The sequence below is a fragment of the Thermobia domestica genome, chromosome 8 (genome assembly GCF_964235325.1).
Source record: "Thermobia domestica chromosome 8, izTheDome1.hap1.1, whole genome shotgun sequence".
Lineage (NCBI taxonomy): Eukaryota > Metazoa > Arthropoda > Insecta > Zygentoma > Lepismatidae > Thermobia > Thermobia domestica.
Window position 1 is genome coordinate 239,121,872 of NC_137461.1, and position 22,164 is coordinate 239,144,035.

The 22,164-nt window shown below is 35.0% G+C and overlaps 1 protein-coding gene across 1 annotated transcript in view; it reads right to left on the minus strand.

The window, feature by feature from the left end:
- Positions 1 to 299: 299 nt before the first annotated feature.
- The window catches only part of LOC145692512 (protein takeout-like), a 31,237-nt gene continuing 9,372 nt past the window's right edge, over positions 300 to 22,164 (minus strand). The window contains exons 3-5 of the mRNA XM_081767820.1: positions 6,999 to 7,132; positions 5,190 to 5,339; positions 300 to 322 (exon numbers count right to left, since the gene is read on the minus strand). Of these exons, the coding sequence (XP_081623946.1) occupies positions 300 to 322; positions 5,190 to 5,339; positions 6,999 to 7,132 (307 nt within the window). The remainder of the gene's footprint in view (positions 323 to 5,189; positions 5,340 to 6,998; positions 7,133 to 22,164) is intronic.

The following is a 22,164-nucleotide window of genomic DNA, read 5'->3' on the forward strand; positions in this document are numbered from 1 at the left end:
GCTGATGAAAGGGACGTTAAACCCAAACTCAACTCAACTCCTTTTTTTACGACGACTACACAATGTATATCAAGGTATATTTTGTATGATTCTTGGTCACAAAACTTTCAAAGGTAATTTATATCTGCTAGAAAGTCCATTGTAAAGTATCATAGGTGCAGATAAAGAATATCGTATCCTATTACCAGAGACATTAATAAAAATGGAATATCAACTTACTGCACATAAGTTAATTAACAAATAATAAATGAAAATAAACAAGAACATATTGATATAATGTCGGAAAATAACAAACAAAATTAAGTCAGCCAACATTGAAAAGCTGAAATAAAAATAAACATTAAGAAATTAATTCATGACATATTACTCTGTAAACGGATCGGTAGAGACGGTCCGTTACAACTTTTTTCCTTACATTTTATATATGTGTACATACATTTTCTTAACATGAGTAAGATTATAGGACCAATTTCTAAAGCAGGGAGAGAATTTAAGTACATGCTTGTATTGTTCCAAGTAATTTCTCCTCTCTCTCTTATCTTTTCTTTTCTTTCTACCCCTCCAAAGTTTGCTACCACTTAATTCGGCGCCCGGTTCCGTCGCCCCGCTAGCACGGTACTGCTCCTGGGATATGTCATTTCACATTTCCAAACCTTAAGTGTTTTAACTAAATCTGAATTACAAGGGTAGACAATCTCTCATTTGCACAATACTATATGGACTGGGTCTACAGTTCTAAGTGCATTCAGAATCACACTCGCATTTGTATGCGAAGATAGGTTCAAATAGAAAGAATTCATACGATCATACGAAGAACAATCACAATCACTCGACTTGGAGAAGCCCTTTCGCTATTTATAGGATAATGCTTTGACTTTTGTTGTACGGGTCGTAACTTAGATTTCTGGTGGAAGAACATTGCAGTGTTTTGGTTTCTACCTTAAAATGTAGGTCTTATATAGCATCTGTGCTGATAACAAATCAAGTCAGAACTCAAATTAAATTATAAGAAAACAGCCACGCGTACGTCATGCATATAGTTTACATTAGCGCTAACTTATGTCAACATGATAGATAATACGTTCTAGTTGTACTTGTAGAGAAACAAATAAATGCCAATTGGTTCCTAGAAATCCTTGCTAACTGGGTTAATCCCAAAATATTTAGCATCTGCAATACCAAAGGTATTATGTAATATTAATTTTAATAATCATTATTCTTGCCCCATACAGAAAGGTCCGTGGAACACATTTCCTATGGCATCATTTTCATGATTTCCAATCTCAATGTTTATCAAACCTCATTGGTTATGATTCTAAACTCATTTCTGACATCTTCGTATTGTTATTTACTGCTGTGTCCATCTTTGCGAACAATCATTAACATTTCATCATGTCTCTACCATATGAATATTATTATTAAAATGAAGGCTGAAGATTCACTATAACATCCTAGGATGGTTATGTGATTTAGCACATACGTGTACCAAACTAATTATTAGCATTGTAGCATATTGTAAGACTCGTAACCTGATGAGTTGAGTGACATTAATTCACAGTTCTTACTTTTCAAAAGGATGACACAAGATAAGGAAAATAAAACAAGGGAATCAAATATTTGTAAGAAGGAAAAGTAAAAGCTTCTGTTAATGAAAACGCACGTGTATTGAGTTATAAAGTTATTTGAACTTTTTTCCTAAATGGCACTCTCTGTAGGTATATTGTAAACGATTTTATATTGTCACTTCCATGTTTTTGTGCTTGTTTCAAAGGTCATCATTGTGTCCTCATTATAAGAGAAAATTGATGTAGATGCGTACCAACAAGTTTGCTATTACACTCATTTCAAAAGGTGCTATGTCTTTATAAGTAGTTCTGTTTTGTATTTTAGAAACACTATGTTTCACTCCCCGTAATTTTCATTATAGAGAACTGATCTGGGGAAGTAGTATACACTTTCTCTTCTTGTTCACTGAGGAAAGTTACTTAAAACAAATACAACAAACTTCGATACACACGAAAGTTCACAGGATTATATCTATAAATTCAATTAGAAAAATCCTTCGTTTTGCTTCATTTAGTGTTGACAACTGAAGCGGGGGAAGTTTAGATTTATATTTTTCTGTTTGATTCCACATATTTTGTATAGTCTCTACATATGAAAATGTATTGCATATACAACAATTTAACATCGTACTCTGAAACTGTCAAATATGTCATTCTACTTTATGTTCTTTTAACCCACAAAAACCCAAACATAGTTCAAGTAAGAATTTTTAAACAAAACTTTCAATGTTCACTAAGTGAAGGCCTTAGATTGACACAAATTTCGAAAAGAATTTTTCGAATGAATTGGAAACCGAATGTGACACCTTTGACTCAGCGAGAAACAAACGTAGTTTATACACTTAATTTAGTACATGAACAATTACTATTTTACGAGAGCAATTGCTGGCCCTTCTAGATATAGGAGAAATAAATTATTAAGGATTTAAAAATAACTTATCCTAAGAATAAATAAAATATATCCCGAAGCTGAAAGGCGCTCGAGAACTCCACGAGTCACATTCATCTACTGACAGGAGAAGGTAGCAAATGCTGAAACCTGAAGAAAAGGAGCGACTTCTAAAGTACAATGGGTATGTGTGTAAAACGTTTGAAACTAACTTTATAAGGTCAACGGGAAATCTATGTGACACCTGCGATACACGGGGGATTTGTGAGGTAAACGTTGCGAGTGATACATTTCTAAGCATACACAAAACCATAAAAAACCACGAACTCCTTTGAGGAGATTTCCAAAGATGGCGGATAATATCATTGTATTGCGGTCGGATAGATAAAATGTTTTCTCATTTATACGTGGTGAATTTTGTTAACATTTTCCATATCGTCTTTCGTTTAATTATGTTTTAAAAATACAATTGGAGAAGCAACCCAATACAACAGCTCAAACTTGGCGATAGAAGAACGGTACTAAACATCTCCTTTTGCTGTAATGGGTTTGGATTTCAAGCTTTATTAAGTACGGAATCCATGGAATCCATCTAATTGTGTACATATGTATTTTCTGAAGATTCATGATGACACGCTCTAATGTTCCCTTTACTATTGTCTAAGTGTGTATTATAAGAGTTTTAAAAAATACTCAAAATTGGCTTTAAAATGTGTAGTAATTTAACTTTGAAAACGAAAGAGTTGGTGTAAAGGATACACAACAGAGATGATTCTTCTGCATTTTTCTTTTTCTCTGCGACGTACGTAATTCATTATAGATTCCAGTAGATGTCACAAAATAGTAACAAAAAATTTGTCTCATCTCTCTGCAAGTAAGGCATGTCTGACTAGAGGCACATTGAAAATGAACGAATATATCCAGAAAAAATCTACTTTGTCAATGAATATCTAAAACAAAAATGACTTTAAATGAACGTTTTCTGAAGAAGAACTAGAGACTAATTAAATATGTTGCGGAAACTGTTATTTTTTGGCATTACGAAGCACTTTAGGTATGTCTACATTTTGGTAAAAAATATCTAAATGTCTCTTTCTGTGCATCTTCCGGAAGTTATTGTACATATTCCCAAAAAATGAGGGATTTCTAAAGTTTTCCATCCTTTCGACTGGGAGAAATAATGTCAAGCAATCAAAGCACGTGTATGGCACACATAAATGTAAACTTGTTTAGATCTGTAAAACGTCTCAACATAGTTGAGATTTCTAGTAAATGAAATGTAGAACTTTAAAATTGATATTTATTTGCATTTTCCTAGTTTCTTTCCTATGAATTTCATATGATTTCCTCCCGTAAATTATTACACTCATTTTATATATGGATACTCTTGATCAGTATACAGAACAGTCATATACTTGTATTATACTAGACGAAGATTGATAAAATCTGTACTCAACTGTAAGTAGGCAGATGTAAGCTACCAAAATGCAGCAATTTAGGTAAATTTGGTGTATAGCATTATGACTTCAGATCACTGTGCTTTAACCATCTTATCTCAGATAGAATAAGGTAACCTCAAAATCATAAATTTTTGGATTAGGAATTCTAAGGCAGGGAAAACCATAAGTTAAGTAATGAATCTCAAGTATCCCGAAGACAATGCATGTACGATTGCCTATCAGGTCCCAGAATTTTGCCTACCTGGTTTTAACTCTCAAGAATCTTCAACGCTCTTTCCATTCACCTTTCGTAATAACTCCTCAGATTATCAGAAATGCAAGCACTAAAATGCAACAAATTTGATGTAGAAGAGAAGTTTCAATTAATGAGAATCTATGATGGTATTCTACGCCATTGCTTCACAGATAACACAGAATAAAGAACCTTGTTCAGTATTAAAAATATCTTATTCTTTTAGGAGCTCAGTATCTTCAATAATAATTGTTTATGTAAAATTACCTTCGAGAAAGCAAAAGCTATTACTCTCATAGTACAACGAATAGTGCGATTGGAAATTAAAATACTAGAGTGACAAATCTTCACTTCTGCAAACCATATTAGAAAAACATGCTGTGAAGTAGCACTCTGATGTTTTTCGCCTGTCGTAAATGTATGAAGCAAATATGCTTTGCCAATATCTAAGGAGTCTTCTAAGAACATCAACTGTTGATCACCAGTAAAGACGGTTTAGATTTGGCGCAACATATTTCTGACTATATTTCGGAACACGAATAGATGACTAGGAGCATCGATCTCATCGTATTGGACTATGGTCTGTGTTTCTAATTGTAATGTAATGTCTCTCGGGAAGCTATTTTCTGTTGCTAAAATTTATCTATTACGATCAGAAGAAGAGTTTGGTTCGGAAACAGTTATACTTCCATTTGCTAGCGACCAATCCCATTTTCAATGCCATATATTCCTCTCTTGATCTCTGTACAGGGGGGATCTCTTTATAACGAGAACTCATGCTCAGCCATAATAGTGCATCAAACCTTCAGACATACGTAAAAAAGGCTATACAGATTACTTTCTAAAGGAATCATATATAACAACTTTGTATATCTCAAAGAGGACTATCACGGTATTAGATTGCAGAAATCATGCGCAGGTGTTGTACACAATTGTCCATTACTATAGTCAATTCATACTGTTTCATATCATATAAAGATATTTAATCATTTAAACTGTTATGATTATTTTTTCATTCATATCCTTTAAAAAAGTATACTCACCTAATCGTTTATTTCCATTGAATAAATTTGTCAATTTCGTTTGTCCACTTTCAAGTTTTGTTTGCACCTGAACTTTCGTAATTCGGTAATATTCCTTGTTTTCTTTAGTGTATTTTTGTCCATCAATAGACGAGAACAATGAAAGATTGGCTGAAAAAAATAATTAATTTGCATGTATTTTAGGAACAATAATCACCATTTTTATACATATTTCACTCCAAATATTGACACTTAATACAGCGAGTGTTGCTACAATATTTACTAACATTGTATTTGTATTTCGTTGAGGAAGATACATTAGCATTATGTTGTAGCCATATGATGACAAAATCATTATCCAATCTGAGACAATTTAAGTGATATTATGTATTTAACCCAACGTCTCATTTAATATTATTATGCAATTCTAAATTTGAAAAATTAATAATCAAACCTGATTAGGTCCCACATTTGCGTAATTTCATAAAAACTGGAAGGTTGTAAACCATTATTAACGCAACAGCGCTATATAAAACGTGATCAATCATTACTTCCAGAAATAGTAATAAGAGTGAGACTAGAGGTCTACGTTAGAAGTACCAGAATATCAACGCCACATCTGAAATTCATGAATCCTTAAAATGCCTTCTCTTGATGACACCTGAATTTATCGGTTTTTGTTCTCAACGATCTTATTGTAAATATGAGGTACAACTTGGAATATTGCTAAATATTATATTAAAAACCAATAGGGGTAACGCGGATATTAAATCTATTTTATTGTTCGAAATATAAAACATTGGGTAACGAAACTTTCGGAATGGATGGTAGTGTAAAAAATATAACACACGAATAAAAAGAGCTGACCATTCATTTTAATAATTACGATCAGTCTCCAACAGATTTTTGGAATAATACTTTAAGACTTGCGTGGTTAATAGTTCATAATCGAAAGTCGTGCTATTTGTTTTACGAGTGACTAACATACAGTATGTATGTAAATGATGATTTGTTACTCCAGTCTTGTAGATTCAAGTGGGATTGAAACACTTTGAAGTATCTGATTCGGATTATCCAGAAAGACAATCAGCTAACTTTATTCATTCCACTTTGGATTGTTCCACAATTTTATCAGTTATTTTACTATGTAACCTAAGGTGAGATTATTAATTATTTTATTATCATATTACGATTATGAAAGATAGAATCTAATCTTAAACACTTTTAACCTGGAGCGGGATTTATTCATTACTAATTTTATTAATTTGAATTATTCAAAAAGCTAATCAGTTACTTTGTTCATTCTACTTTAAGCAAACTTTATTAAGTATCTGTTGCTTGATTCTAATTATGCTGAACGTTATTGTACAACTTCAAAGAGCTTTATTATTAATTGATTCACTATTTTGGATTTCCTTCTTTGAAATTTGCTTACCCAACAGAGGTGATTAGATAAGGAATGCAAAAGTTAAATTCTTAATTACTGACTGTATACTACTAAAGTTCTTTGTACTACTTATTTGCTTGGTGTTAGAAAGTAGAAGCATATATGATTTTTCTTATAGTTTTATAATGGGCAATAATTGATCAGCTCATTTGTTTAGACTGACGTTTGCTACTATAATACAACTCACTTTTGCAGCTGGTTCCTGATTCTGATTCAACAGAAAATATTACATACACCCAACAATTTAAGCCAACATTCTGACGATTAAAACACACGGTCAATGACTCAACTACATGACAAAACGCGTTACTACATTGTTGTTGCTACTATAATACTATTAATTAAGAAAGAACTGTTACTTTAAAAAAAACAATAGAACTTACTGAAGTTCATATACACTTTTCCGTGCCCTGATATAGGTAGAAAAAGAAGTTGTCCTCGAACAGTATAATCAGCAGTAAAATAAACAGCGTGACATATCGCTTTAGATTCAATGCGAAAAGGGTCAAGACTAGTCCTGTAAAAGAGCAAGAAGTAAAATTAATTTCTGGTTCAATGCATGCATTAAGAGCTTGGAGTTCTTGGATAGGTTAATATGTAAGATATAAATGTTTCTTATATCGTTAGTTCTATATGTTAGAGTTAACTAATTATATAATACTGATTACATGAAATACATTAACAAAAGTTTCGTAATGAATAGATACAAGCCACGTAAGATAGGAACTAAAAAGTATTGACAATTATTTAAATATGCTATCAAAATTACGGGTTTTTCAAAAGACATTTTAAAAGTTTACTTTGGAAACATATATTCATTACCTCAGTTTTACTGATTGGTCACCAAAACAATAATTTCATTATCCGTCATCTTTACGTTTTAAATAAGGCAATACTCTTTGAAGCGAAAACACGATCTGAATCCATGGTTTCAGTGAGTTTCCAAAAATATTGACCAAAATTATTTACTGACGTTCTATTTGACCCAGTTTCTGTGTGAAGCGAGCAGGTACTCTCTCTTTTGTTTTGCATTAAATTGAAAGGAAAATCGTTTTCAGTCGGATGGCTGCGTCTCAGCCCTCGAAGAGCTACATAGCTAATAAGGAATTATGAGATGATTAGTGTAGTAAGTGTTAACGACCCGGCGTTATTTATTTAAAAAAAAAGTAGAGTCATACAGTAGAAGATGCAACAAGGAGGGACATAACAATATGTTTGGTTGCAATATCAGCGTGGGAAGATGAAGGTAAAAGTGGAGTGTGAGATATAATGCATATAAAATATTTTCAGGGATTTCGTGACGATCTTCTCACCAAAATGAAGGACCCTCTTCGCTTGTGGCATAATATCACAAAAGAAGACACCGTTCGTGGCACTTAATGGTCTCTATGGACATCAAAAAACAGTTGAGGAACTGACACTATCCGATGCCGTTCACGCATGCAACAGATCATTACATTGAAGTAATACAACAAATCTTTCTCTATGCTTAAAACAAGGTACAAATTATAACAATTTTATCAATCTCTTATACATAAAAATAATATATACCCTTGCAGCAGAGTGGATTTCTAGTGTTGAAGCTAGTTGCTATCCCATTTCCTTCTAACAGGGTGTAGGTTTCAAAGAAAATTAATTAGCCCTTTTTTCTGGCAAGCATTGAAATATGAGAGTACAAAGTGCTTCGCCTTAGTCTCTTCTTTAAAATATTTTATTTTTATCGTCATTATATCGTATTAAAATCTTTTGTGTTTTGATGCAGAATACACTGTATTTATCCCACTAAACTTTGCCAGTAAATTAAGTAATGGTGAATATGAGCAATTTGGAATATTTCTTAAAAGGAGTAATTAGCAGCACATTACTTGAAATAACTTCCTCCATACCTACAAACCGCAAATCAAAGAAACCTTATCTGTACTTGGGAAACCATGTTTTCGTATTACAGAATTTATTTAACTCTGTTCACAAACATTACACCTATCTAAACAAGTGATGTGCAAGTTACGTATATTATGTGAAGCTAATAATGCTAGTTAACCTTTATATACGCAAGCTATTTCAGTAATATAAATGACCAATTGGGGTCCATAATGGATCCCAGCTTACTTCCGGTGCAATGTAAGCGATATCTTTTGTGTTTATGTTTGGGTGTCATTACAATTACCTGGCTCCATGTAGTCATATTGGATATCGAGCACCAATATTAATTCAGAGAAGTAGATATATTAACAAATAATGACATATCGTGTGTCTTCAAAAAATTAAACGAGTTTGTGAAGCACCTCCTATGTATAACAAAATATTGATAATAAATGAAGATTACTTATTAAAGTAGTAATGTAAGGTTCAGCGTTTTATTATTTACAACTATTTTCCCAGTGGCTCATCCCTACGCGCGAGATCACTTTGAAATCTTAAATAAGAACCTCCATTTCTTATTGCAGGTTCGGATTCCAAATGACACATAATCACTTTTGTATTGAACATTTTGCACGTTACGCAATAGATAGCACTGTAAGCGACAACAATCAGAAAGCGTAATAAATAGTTCAAAAGTAAGACATTTACAACAGTTTTTGAAAATATCAGGAAAACTACAAATCATATTTTTTTTGTAGAAACTCTTAACAAATTTGTTTGTCTCGTAGGGATCATCTAACAACAATACACTCGACTCAAATTCCACTCCCCAGGAGCGGGAGGGGGTTAACTTTGAAATCTTAAATAGTAATCCCTATTTCTAATTGCAGATTCGGATTTTCCGGGAAAAATACGTAATTTTTTATTGAACATTGTGTTCTAGCTTGATAGATACTTCTGTAATAAGCAAAAATAATAATCATAATAACAACATCAACCACAACAACAACAACAATAATAATAATAATAATAATAATAATAATAATAATAATAATAATAATAATAGGTAAACACTTTTGAGAAATGATAAACAAATGTTCGAAATGGTGGCCATTTTCTGTGATATATTTCTAACAAATTGTCGCATATAAAGCACGAACTACGATAATGAGTAGGAATACGTCGTTTGACTCTTGCTGTAGGTGAAACTCTTGGAATCTATATTACAGAAAACGGGTACCATCTCGAGAATTTGCTTCTGTAAACAATGGAGATGTATGAGAGGCGAGGGGACTAAAATAAATCAAGCACCTCGATGGTGAGAGACATGAAAATTTCTCTAAAATAAGCACCCTAATATTGAGAGGAAAGAGGACGCACCTGGTTCAAGGTCACGAAGGTGAGAGGCAAGGGAAATCACATTAAAAGTTCAGCCGGTTGCTGTAAGGCATAGAGATTCACCTGAAACAAGCATCGCGATGGTGAGAAGCAAGAGTTTAGATTTAAGATATTAAAGTTGACCTACTCCCGGGTTGGGTGAGGTTGGGTATAGTACGTGATATTATTGGATGTCTCCCTTAGAAACGAAAAAGTTACGTTATGACTTCTTTGAAAATCCCGTATTCCAAAATGTGGCTTACATGTACTATTAAGTTTAGAAGGAAATATGAGATCTGTTAAAATGCACATAGTGAATCAATGCGTAATAGAGAGGAAATCCCTGATTTGGTATGTGAGCTTGCCAGGGAACCGTCCTGTAAAAAAGGACGATGTTACAACGTTATCCTTTACTTTGTTTTTCGTTTATTTCATTTAATATCCAGAGCAAAAATGCTTTAACGTATGCACTGTTTAAACAATAGAAGAAGAAAATTATACAATATGACGTGTAATTTCATTTTGTAGATGTTTTATTTTCAGTCGATAGTTATCACAGGGGAGTTCCACGGAGCATGTGACAAGTGTCTACATCTCTTAGAGTGAGGTTCAAGAGAGGAAGTGGTTAAAGGGAACATTTCTCATCGTACACTTTTATACACTTTTATAAACACTCATAAAAACATCTACATTCATCTACAATCACTGTATACAGCTTCATTTACTTTATTTTTCATTTTCTTAAACGTTTATACCTGACTATCTGGGTAACTGATCCTCTTCTTCCCGTTGGAACTCCTTCACGATTTTGACTATTAATACACTCTTTTGTGGTTATACATTTCTTTACTTGACTTTGACAAACTGTTTTCTCCTGATCTCGAATTGGCACAATTGCACTTTTTACTTTTACTACATTTTCCCTACAATATATTACAGGCAATTCTACTCGGAAGTCGGTTAAAAAATGCAAATGGCGTCAGCAGTCATTTGTAAACTACTTTACAATTTTTAATTCAAGTAATTCAATTTTCGAATTTATAATTTAATTTACTCACATTTATATCATATTTGGCTGATAATGCTGATGCACCCATTAAAATATCGTAATGGTGAAGAAGACAATTTACCAGTGTTTGTTGATTCGCTGTTAAGGACAATAATACGGTTTCTATACTAGCATTTCCGTTGCGAACTTGGGTACCTATGATTCTCAAAAACATAACGGAAGATCACATTTATTGTGCATAAGTGTATTAAATAGCTGTGAAACAAATAATTAGTTTTTCGACATGTAGTGCATCTAAATAAATTGGAAATAGTTTGCAATCTTTGACTGTTCCCTCGTAGTAATTAGCAACTGTTATTTTATATTATTTTATAGTACGAAATAAAGTTGAAAGCGAACTGAGGTTATTGTTATATTTTACGGTGTTTCCACCCGGGAATTTGTTGTAATAGTAGGGAAGGAAACTAAGGGCTAACCTCAACGGACTATCTAAAATTGACAAATCAGAAAAAAATATATACACCAGAGAACGTTTAGGAACCTGTTCAGGAACTTAGGTCACAAGAACAATCTTCTAAAAATACTAACCTAAACATTCAGAATTTCTTGCAACTGATGAATGAACTAATGGAACAAACCACACCCAGATTAGAACAATACAAATGCACCAAGTAAAAACTATTGTCGAATAAGTTGGGACACTTCAAGCAGTCTCAGATGGAAAGATGGAAGAACATAATGGCAAATTCGAGCAAGATTCGAAATATAAATATGAGCAATTTGAAGAATCACACAGTGCCAAACGGAAATAATTGTCTCTTTGTATAGTGGAATGGAAGCATGGATTGACAATGATTCTGTATATATTACAGAGTTGTGAAAGAAAGTTGTGGACCCTAGTTAACTAACGACCAGCAATGTGACAATTCTGATTATTCCAGTTAGAGAGGTTCTGGATTCAGAACCAGTTTTAGTGATTCCTAAGTTTCTACATACAGTCCACAGGCAAGAATATGATAACGGAAGCTAGCATGGATGTACAGCCAAGGAAGACAGCAGCACTGATCCTTAGATTGAGACGGATGAGGAAAGACTGAAATGACATACTGTATGCGTAACTCCTAGAAAATTAAGATCTGAAGGAAAGGTAGTAATTCTTAACTTTCGAGTGTGCCGTTAAATATTCACAAAAAATTAATGGTCGTGTATACGATATTCCGCTGGTACTTTTATGGAAAGGTTTGAGGAAAAATCTGGTTTGTACGATATTAATAAGTCTAATATCCTTAAGATTTTTCCTGATGGTTTTTTATATTCAGATTAGCTTAAGGCAATTCCAAATGGTTTGCGAAACTAAGCAGATTTTAAGAACATTTTTTTTGCTAATTTCGAGAATGACTATATTAGCTAATAGGGATGTACTAATCAGAAATAAGAGGTTTGATTCACGAGTTTGTAATCACCACCTATAAGGAAGTGATTTAACTGAACCTCTTTCAGCAAGATTCAAGAGTCATTGCGTCACTAGGAATTTTGTTGCCTTATAAGTTACAGCAGATTTTAATTTTTTTTACAGTGTACGAGTTTTAACCAATTGTTGCTAATAATAAAGGATTTTGGAACATAGTTGATCATGCAATACAATACAAACAAAAATGTGCGGAATAGTGCAAATAACCAAGTGTGTTTACGTAACCGTAATGTAAGATAAAGTAGTAATAATGAAAACGTGAAATCCAGATTTACCGTTAAAGTGAAGAAATGTAATGCTAATGGTAATACAGCTTTTCGAAACAATAGATGCAATCAACCAGATCCAAATAATGTTACCAGATTTTGTAGTAATTGGAATTGGATATGTGGCAGGACTCTACAATAGAGGGCAAATAAGAAATTAAAAGAAACACGCTAACAGTACTATACAAGAGTGCTAGTTGCAATGTGATTTGGTTGATGCGTCTCACAGGAATATTTAATCTAACACCTGCTGTCGGGAGACGGGTTAAGACTACGTCTGCAAAGCTCTATGTCGTAAACTTGCAAATGTAACAGCTAGTGACAATGCTTTAGACTCTTATATTGATTAGCATTTTACTGGGCATTGATAAGTTAATTTTGTATGTACGATTTTATATGTACGTAATCTTTGACTATTTCCTCATAGTTATTAACAACGATATTTTATAATAGTTAGACTAGGATATAGAAGTGAAATAGAACTGAAGTTATCTAAAGTTTACATCAGCTCTAGGGAACTGGTAATGTACAGAGTACCCCTATCATTACTAGATAAAATCCCTAATTGCTCAGAAGATCTTGAAAGAGATAGTTTCGTCGACAACATGTGGGTTGTCGGAGTGGAGACTGGGTGAAGGTCCCTGTCTCTGGAACCTGGGCAACGATTTGGAATCCGGGAGAAATTGAGTAAACTTTGCGGTTCAAGAAGCCAGACTCAAACCCAAATAATGTCCTAATATGTAATATTACTATTCCGCACGACACAAAAAAATATCGACGGGACTTACAACCTGTGTACGAAAAAAGTCTTCCTATTATATGATAGAGGTAGACAGGGCTGATATTCTAGCTATTCGGATTGGGTTGGAGTCAATCCTGTTGTGGGAAAACCATAGGATACAGTTCTTCGTACTTATACTTGCAGGGGATAAACTAAACTTGGAACTCTCGATCACCAGCCGAGCATAGTATGCTTTGACTCACTAGCGAGGTTGCTTCGAGCGGTGGCTTAAATAGTAGGCATTAGGGCTCAGATTGGCTACATTATGGCCGTATTCCAGTCCCTCCAGCGATAGAGAGTAGCAAGCTTAGAAGTTTAAAAGATCAAGGGACAACCTTAGAATATGCACTTGAGCACAAGGACAAAAGCATTCCAATGAATGAGGAATTACAACCTGAATGGCAAAGATTTGCCAGACAATTAAATTAGGAAAACATATCGTATAATGCAATTATTTATATAAGATGTGAAATACATAGAAGTGGAGGTCCCTTTTCCTTATAGACGTTCTAAGCTTACAGAGAATTCTCTGGTGATGTTGTATACTTCAAATGTATTGAAATCTCGTGATCGCGTTTTACGAGCTAATATTCCAAGAGGGTTGCTTGTGATACTTTTTTAGAGGAAGAGACACAATAAGATCTTATACAGGTATATCTGTAATATTACTATGATATTATGAAAATTTAATACATTTATCGAAATACTTATAGTTAAAATGCTTGCTTTCTCACTTGGTGTTTAGCTTTGTAGCCTTGAGAATCACGCTTTAAATTTCTATGCGTGAGGATCCGGGTTGCGTGAGGATCCGGTAAGTGGAAAAGGTGGAACCAAATTTGAAACGTAATGTTGATCATAACCATACATTCACCTGAAGCATATGAGACTTGTATGGAGTAGTAGGTTAGATTTGACCATAAGATTTGATTAGATTTGACCAAATAGACCATAAGCACATAATATAGAACAGTAGCGAGTTGTGCGTGTAATTTGCCCATCAAATATACAACCTTCCAGTGAGGTGGAGGTGACAAAGTTGCAAACCGTGAACATCGGTATACTGTATACGGTAAAGAAGAATATCACTCAGTCAGGGTTTTACATGCTTATTGAACTTTACCATTACTGGACAGAATATGAGAAGGCAAAATTCTCCGTGTATAAGTAAGAAAAAATACATCAAGGCCTTTTCCTTTATTCGGAGCCCAAAACATTTACTGATCGATTTATACATTAAATGTTCGGCTTCAGAAAAACATTACCAAAGACAAAAAAGATCCAATGAATTGTTTAAATAGCATGGAAAACTTTCAGTATGGTATGAATAGCATCTTCATTAATAGATGTATTATCACTTTTAAACAATAACAGACAACAACGAGAAACCTTGAAGCTAGCCAAGTGTTTCCTATATGCAGTTGCAAATTTTGCAATTGGTCTTTCATTGTTGTAAGTAATAACAAGGTAACACAGTTATTTGGCGCGTTAAGATTTGGAACGTTCTTTAAGACGAGTACGTTAATCCATATCAGCTCTAGAGGGTTAAAGTTTGGAATCATTAGATTTCTGTGCTTGGAAATAATTCTCTCAATTGTTGACTTGATAGAGTAGCAGAATACGCACAGTACACACGCTTCTCTTATTTATTGTTGAAGCTATCTTCACTCAAGCGGGATTATTCAACACAAGAAGCAGACACATATGGCTAACTAGTTCCCAAGATGCGCATGAATTAGCCAGATAATATCGTTTCTCGATAAAGGTTAGGGCGGGAATTATAAACGTTGAGAAGATAGGGACATTCATTTTACTTCCACGTCTTAACGAACAATATTACTCACTTTTTGAACTAAGCGTTCCAAAAAGTCCTGCACAGTGTTCCATTGGTAGTCCGTAGAAAATGTGGTTTGAGCATTATGGTGAATATATGAAATTCACTGTTTAATTTTGCGAGTACCTTCACAACATATTTAGAGATAGATGGATTGGTCTAGGCGGGCCAGTGGAATTACCTGTAAGATTAAGATACTTGCCACCTCTGGACCTTCCCCTTTGTGGTCCCATAAATGAGCTTGTTTATGGGACCTCAGTGGAGATTTTGGAATTTTATAAGAAAAATTCTGGTACCTGTAAAACGAATACGTGGAACACTAGCCATCTTTGAACGTTTTCATCAGAATCTGTACAGACGATACACGAGGTGTTCCAATATCGTTCGATACCATTCTAAGCATTTTCCGTAATATGTCAGAAAATCTTATGTTATAAAGAGGTTGCTTACACATTGCGTTCAACGTTGATGTTTGGGATAATAATGTTTTGGGCTCAGAATATCTACAAGCAATGTCATCGTTGATTTTCTTTGGTCCTTGGTCTACGAATAATTAAAAACGAATATCGCCTTTGCTTACTTTACGGTTTTCGGAGTAGGAGCAATATGAGCAATTAAATTCTAAATCATTGTTTCTCTTTCTGCGTTTGTTTGGCCTAAGTACAGTCACAAAGCCATGTATGTATCTCAACCGTAGATACATCACCTGGACGTGTTCACTATGCGTTCTACTAAGAGTGTCAACACTATTGACTGACTTCAATCCAAACTGACACACGTAGCAAATTAATTGAAATAGTCTCTTTGGATTTTAGAAGCGATTAAACGGGAACTAATTATTAATAAAATATTTTAAAGACAGGCGCTGTGGCAGTCAAACCACAAGCTGGATAGCAACGGATGTATCATTAAACGTAAGTGGGAAGTATTTTAAAAATATAATATAGAGCATATTGCACGTACATTGGACATACCGCAGTTATCCAAGATATGACAGTTTCATATGCATGTGGTTAAGATTGTAGTGATATTTATACGTTCATTACTGAATTCTCTATGTACGTGGATGGGTGTTTCTGCTATTTTCGATTTTTTTCAATATACAGCCATACATTCGATAGGGTACCAATTTATCTCAGAAGGTGATCCAATTTTTTGATTCACTCTTAACATTCCTGAGATATGTGCCAATAAGGTTTTGGTAGATTTAAGGATGAGATTCTTAAGTTACACAGAGATATACCTAAGAGGATAGTGCACATTTTGGTAACAAATAGGAGCCGGTGGCCATTGATTACATCTGCATTTTCAGTGTATATACGGTAATATAAAGTGACAGCTCAATACAGCTAATTAAATAGATCCCCTAATACGCAGATTCCAAATATATAGATGTATTATCTGTTGCATTTAATAAATTTGATACAGAATTTCATGTAAGTTTCGAAAAAAACATGTCAGCAAATACCAATTTAATTGTTGCAATTGGAGAATTGTGCAGTTTTAATTTTTGTTATACCTGTTTGTCTAGCTCTGGACATTCGCATCAAATTATCTTTGACCCCTTCTTCTTTGCGTTCTATATTCATATTCTCAAATTCCACGTAACGTACAACTCACATTCCTAATAACTGTTTCCCCCCATTTTTATACATGTCAACGTTGTAACCCTATTTTCATTATAATAATTGTTAATGTCCCAAAGGAGTGCATTTTCTTAACGGGCTTGCCATCCTAGAATACCTTGTCATTTATTGTATTTTTGTGCTGATTTTTGAAGCCCAATATTTAATGATGAAACGAATTAGTGAGCCATGTTTCGAAACACCTAATAAAGTGCAAGCAGCGGTAGCGTATATGTACCTGAGAGTTAGCAGCACAGAATTATTGTCTTCTAATATTTTGTTTAGCAGTACCAAATGACCCTTAGCATGTATTAAACATACCGCGTGATGAATTTTACGATGTAATATTATTCAAAGTTTGCAATAGTATTACCTCCGTGTCGCTGATGTTTCATGTTTTCGTTACACCAATTGTATAAACAGTTTGCTGCAGTATATTATTACTATTTCACAATAGTCTTGGATTCTAGGTTGTTTACAGTTTTCGAAAGTTAATAGTGCGTCGCAATGAACAATCTATATCACAAAAACGACGCCGCTGGCGTGCAAATAATTTTGAGAAGTATTAATAATATTAGTTCAATAAATCTACTTAGAAGCTGTGTAGAAAATTTCTAGGATCCTTATATTAAGACGTTCTTAAGCTTTTCGTTTCTGGTTTTTTGTATATTGCATCCCTAATTTCTTTCCATGTGAGATCAAAGTAATCAACTACAGAAATAAGCTTACTCGAATAATACGCTGTACTGAAAGCAACATCAAGTTTTAATGGGAAATTGGTTATCTCTATCTTGTGTTGCAAAAGCTTTTTAACACAGATATTGTACGTTATTTTGAACTTTTCCTAATCATTTAACATTCACTACTTTCAATATGTTTTGCACACATGGCTATACTATTTTTATTACTTGGAGTATGATGATGAAAATTTTGGTTAACACATTTGAACTGTTGTACAAATCACGAGATGACAACGGTCGGTAATGGAAGTCCTGTTCAAAACCTGTTATGAATCAGTCACATCATTTCACAGAAAGTTGCTTTCGATTAACGGGGATCACAAATTGGACCACTCCGGTAACCAACGCTCTTTGAAGCTATTTAGAGAAACCAGACATTCCAGATGATGCCACACAATTATTGCCTCCTTTTTGTCGGATCTGTGTTATTTCATTTTCATAAACTTCTTGGAATATGGAATTATCAAGAAGTGACACTTTTCTCACTAAATAAAATACGATATGCTCTCCAAACTAAGAAACTGAAGCTGCTGCTAGTGTTATCAAACTCTATCATGATGACGGCAAGCTTCACGTAGTTATAACCGCAGAAAATCATAAAAAGGGCTAGGAAGTCATCCCTCAGCTTCATTGTACATCAAACTTGGCTCCTTGTCTTATCATCTGAACAGAAGCTATTTCTGTTTCTTCCTGTAAAGGCTCACCTGCTAGGACAAACATTCTTCAGCCTTTGTTTCTTGTGTACTAAAATGATCTAAATTCACTCATCTAAATTCATTTCACCAAAGTTAATACAAGATGACTAAGGAACATTCGACAAGATACTTCACAGCAATGGAAGCTACAGTCTATAACATGGTCTTGTAGCTAAAGAACTAAAGTATGTATGTTCACTTAAAATTTAATTGACACGTTGAAAATAACAACAGTATTACAATCTGAGTAAAACTTACTGAACGCTGCTTGTTATATTTGTTTATGAATTTAAAATTATCTTTGCAAACGTACAAGGTATCCTGTTTCATATTGAGCACTGTAAATCCACTTCATAAAAGGGATACCAATTTGATATTAGTCAACGGAGCCAATTTCTCTCATCTATTACTATGGTCTGATATGGAATTATTTTAGGGTGTAAGAGTAAAAAGAGCTGAGATGTTGAAACATGACCATTCTAATATATAGTCTATTAGATTTATATTTAGTTAAGAAGAATTGTTTTGCTCAAAATGAACGTACTGCAATATATGCAGACTCCTGATCTATTATGGATATTTAAATAAGACTATATATAGTGCCCTATTAACTGGGGTAAATAAAAGCATTTTGAATTGAAACTAAACTTTGTTTTGTCCTTAAGATTGTTTAATACTATTAACCCAATCATAATGTGAAATTTAGTTGAAACAATCATTATAATCATGGATCTTTGTAAATAGATATATTAAGTGGCATTGAAACACACACTAAAAGTCCCTAAGAATCACAAGTGTGCTACAGCCACCATATTGCAAAATACAAGCCGCAAGATAAGAAACGGTTTTAAAGTTGCGATAAAAAATAACTATAAGCATGGACCATACATTATGGAAGCACTTTGTTAGAGTATACACCATACTAAAAGTTGGGAAACAATTACAGGTGTGTTAAGGGTGCCATATTGAAAAACGGGCTATACAATATGAAAAATTCATATGAACTTGTAACTAATAGAAAGCATAAAAGAATGGAACTTCGCAAATAAACGCATTCAGTGATATGAAACGTAAAGTATACTTAACCCTCGAGAAGTCGCGCAGAAAAAGTAACGCGAGTAGCTCATAAGGACCGCACAAACATAGTGTGTTGCAAATATGGTTTTAAACGTTTTTCTTGTATTAGAAACGTAATTTTATATATTTTCTGATTAAGAGGGAATAACATTTTTATTATTATAATAAGTTTTACAGTAATAACTATTAGAGGAACCTACAATTAGACATGTACTGTTTTTTATTTCTTATTTGGGATAAAATATTTTTTTTCGTTACATATTTCCTTAGATAGATAGCTACGCACTGATTTTATTGAAAATACTAAATCTGATGACGATATTTTGTTTTTTTCAACTCTGGTTCGTCTAAAATTAGAAATGCAATAGTAAATTAGGAAAAATATACTATATAAACCTAACATTAAAACAAAGCTTCACAGCGCATTTTACATTCAATTAGAGCTCACTCGTAGCTAAGCGGTTAGCATACACGCCTTTGGCGTGGGACTTGCAGGTTCGATTCCCGGTGCGAGCTCATGTGGTTCGGATCCCACGTTCAGCAGTAGGTCCACGTCTTACATAGCCTTGATGCTGAAAAGGGCGCTAAATTGAAATCAAACCAAATTTTCATTGAATTATTTTACGGTCCTGTTATTTTGAAACTTCACGCATACAGCATTACATTGAATTATTTTAGGTTATCTTCAAATTTACAATGTCCTACACTTCGTCGTCGCTTATTTCGTCCTCTCCTGCTCTGACTACATTCGAGGAATCACTGGTAATTTCTGGGTTTAAGATCTTCAGATTCGCTCACAGACTCCTCACTTCACCTTTCGTGTTCACTCACTATATATATATATATACTGAATGAGCAAAACTCATGGGATACCCACCTAATATCTGGTCGGGCCCCCTCTGGCCCTGCGGAGTGCAGCTATACGGCGTGGCAGTGAGTCAGCAAGGCCCTGGAACACGTCCGGAGGCAGTTGGAACCACACATCCTGCAGAGCGGCAGCCAATTGGGTCCTGTTCGTGGGTTGAGGATTCAATGCCCTGAGCCTGACCTCGAGGGCATCCCAGATATGTTCAATGGGGTTCATATCCGGACTGCGAGGTGGCCAATTCAGTCGTTGGATCTCACCTGCATGCTCGTCGAACCAGGCACGGACGATATTGGCGCGATGTGGGGCTGCGTTGTCATCTTGATACACAGTAATGTCGTCAGGGTGTTGAAACATGACAAAAGGGTGGAGATGGTCTCCAAGCAGCTGACGATACCTCTGACCAGTCAATGTGGCATCCAGAACGACCAGGGTCCCATTCCATGCCACGAAAATGCACCCCACACCATGACAGATAGGCCACCGGCCTGGACTGTGCCCACTTGGCACGCTGGATCCATCGCTTCGTGCGGTGTGCGCCACACACGGTGCCTCCCATCTGCATGGAACAGTTGAAAACGTGATTCGTCAGACCAGATCACGTTACGCCACTGATGCAGTGTCCATCCGTGGTGATTGTTGGCAAATGCACGCCGAATTGTCCGATGACGCCGGGTTAGCAGTGGCACACGTCTGGGGCGACGGCTCCCATACCCGAGAACACGCATGTTCCGACGGATTGTCCACTGGGAAACGTCTCTATCTCGGCCAGTGTTGAATTCAGCCGTGATTCGTTGCACGTTTGCTGCCCTATCTCGAATTACCACTCGTCTCAGGTTTCGCCTGTCTCGGTCATTTAGGGCCTGTGGACGCCCGGTATGGTGTCTGTTGTGGACTGTCACACCCTCATTCACCCATTCTCGGTAAACTCTCGACACTGTTGATCTTGGGAAGCCGAATTCCTGAACCACTTGCGAAATGGAGTGCCCCATGCGTCGGGCACCCACAACCATGCCCCGTTCGAATGCCGTCAACTCGCGACGACGTTGCATTTTACCAGCGCACTCACACAGCCACTTCCAGCACTATCAAACAACTGAGACCGTCGCTGAGGCTACCAGGTGGCGTTGGGCACACTTGCTGTCCATCCACAAATCAGAGCCCTGCTATCCCATGAGTTTTGCTCATTCAGTGTATATATATATATATATATATATATATATATATATATATATATATATATATATATATATATATATGTGTGTGTGTGTGTGTGTGTGTATGTGTGTTATGATCTTCCTCAGACAAAGCTTCCACGAGATCATCTCGGCTGATTTATCCAAATAGTCCATTCCTAAGATTTCCCTCTAATCCCCCTAAGATTGTTTTAAGCTGTTCATTTCTATTTTTTTCTTTTTTCACACTTGGTATCAGTTTTTTAACTCTGTCGACCTCTCTTCCGTCCATTAAAATAATATTTATGTTTACAAAGCTTAAAACATCTCCAAAGCAAAGGTCACGTGCAGAGCGAAACACTGAGAAAAAAAATTACACGCTTAGTCGCGCGCGGTGGAAAGCACCACAGAATCACTAAACAATCACTAGTAGTTAAACTAAACAACGGATAACGGAGTGATTGAGCAGGAATGTTCGGGAAGGTGAGGGGAAAGATTAGCTAGACGGAGAAGTCTGTCAGACAAACAGAATGGATACACGATCAAAAATAATGTCTCTGCGGTGCTTTTGACCGCGGCGCGACTACTCGAAGGTTAAAGCCATTGAAAGTCTGAAGTGTGCTATGGCCGTCATTTGGTATATGACCATTCTATTACAAACAATTTTAAATATGAATCTTTGTAAATAAATGAAGGTTATCATTAGTTCCCTTGGCACTGAGTATAATGTATTGTACGAACAATATTACTCTGATAGGAAGAAAAATGTTGAAA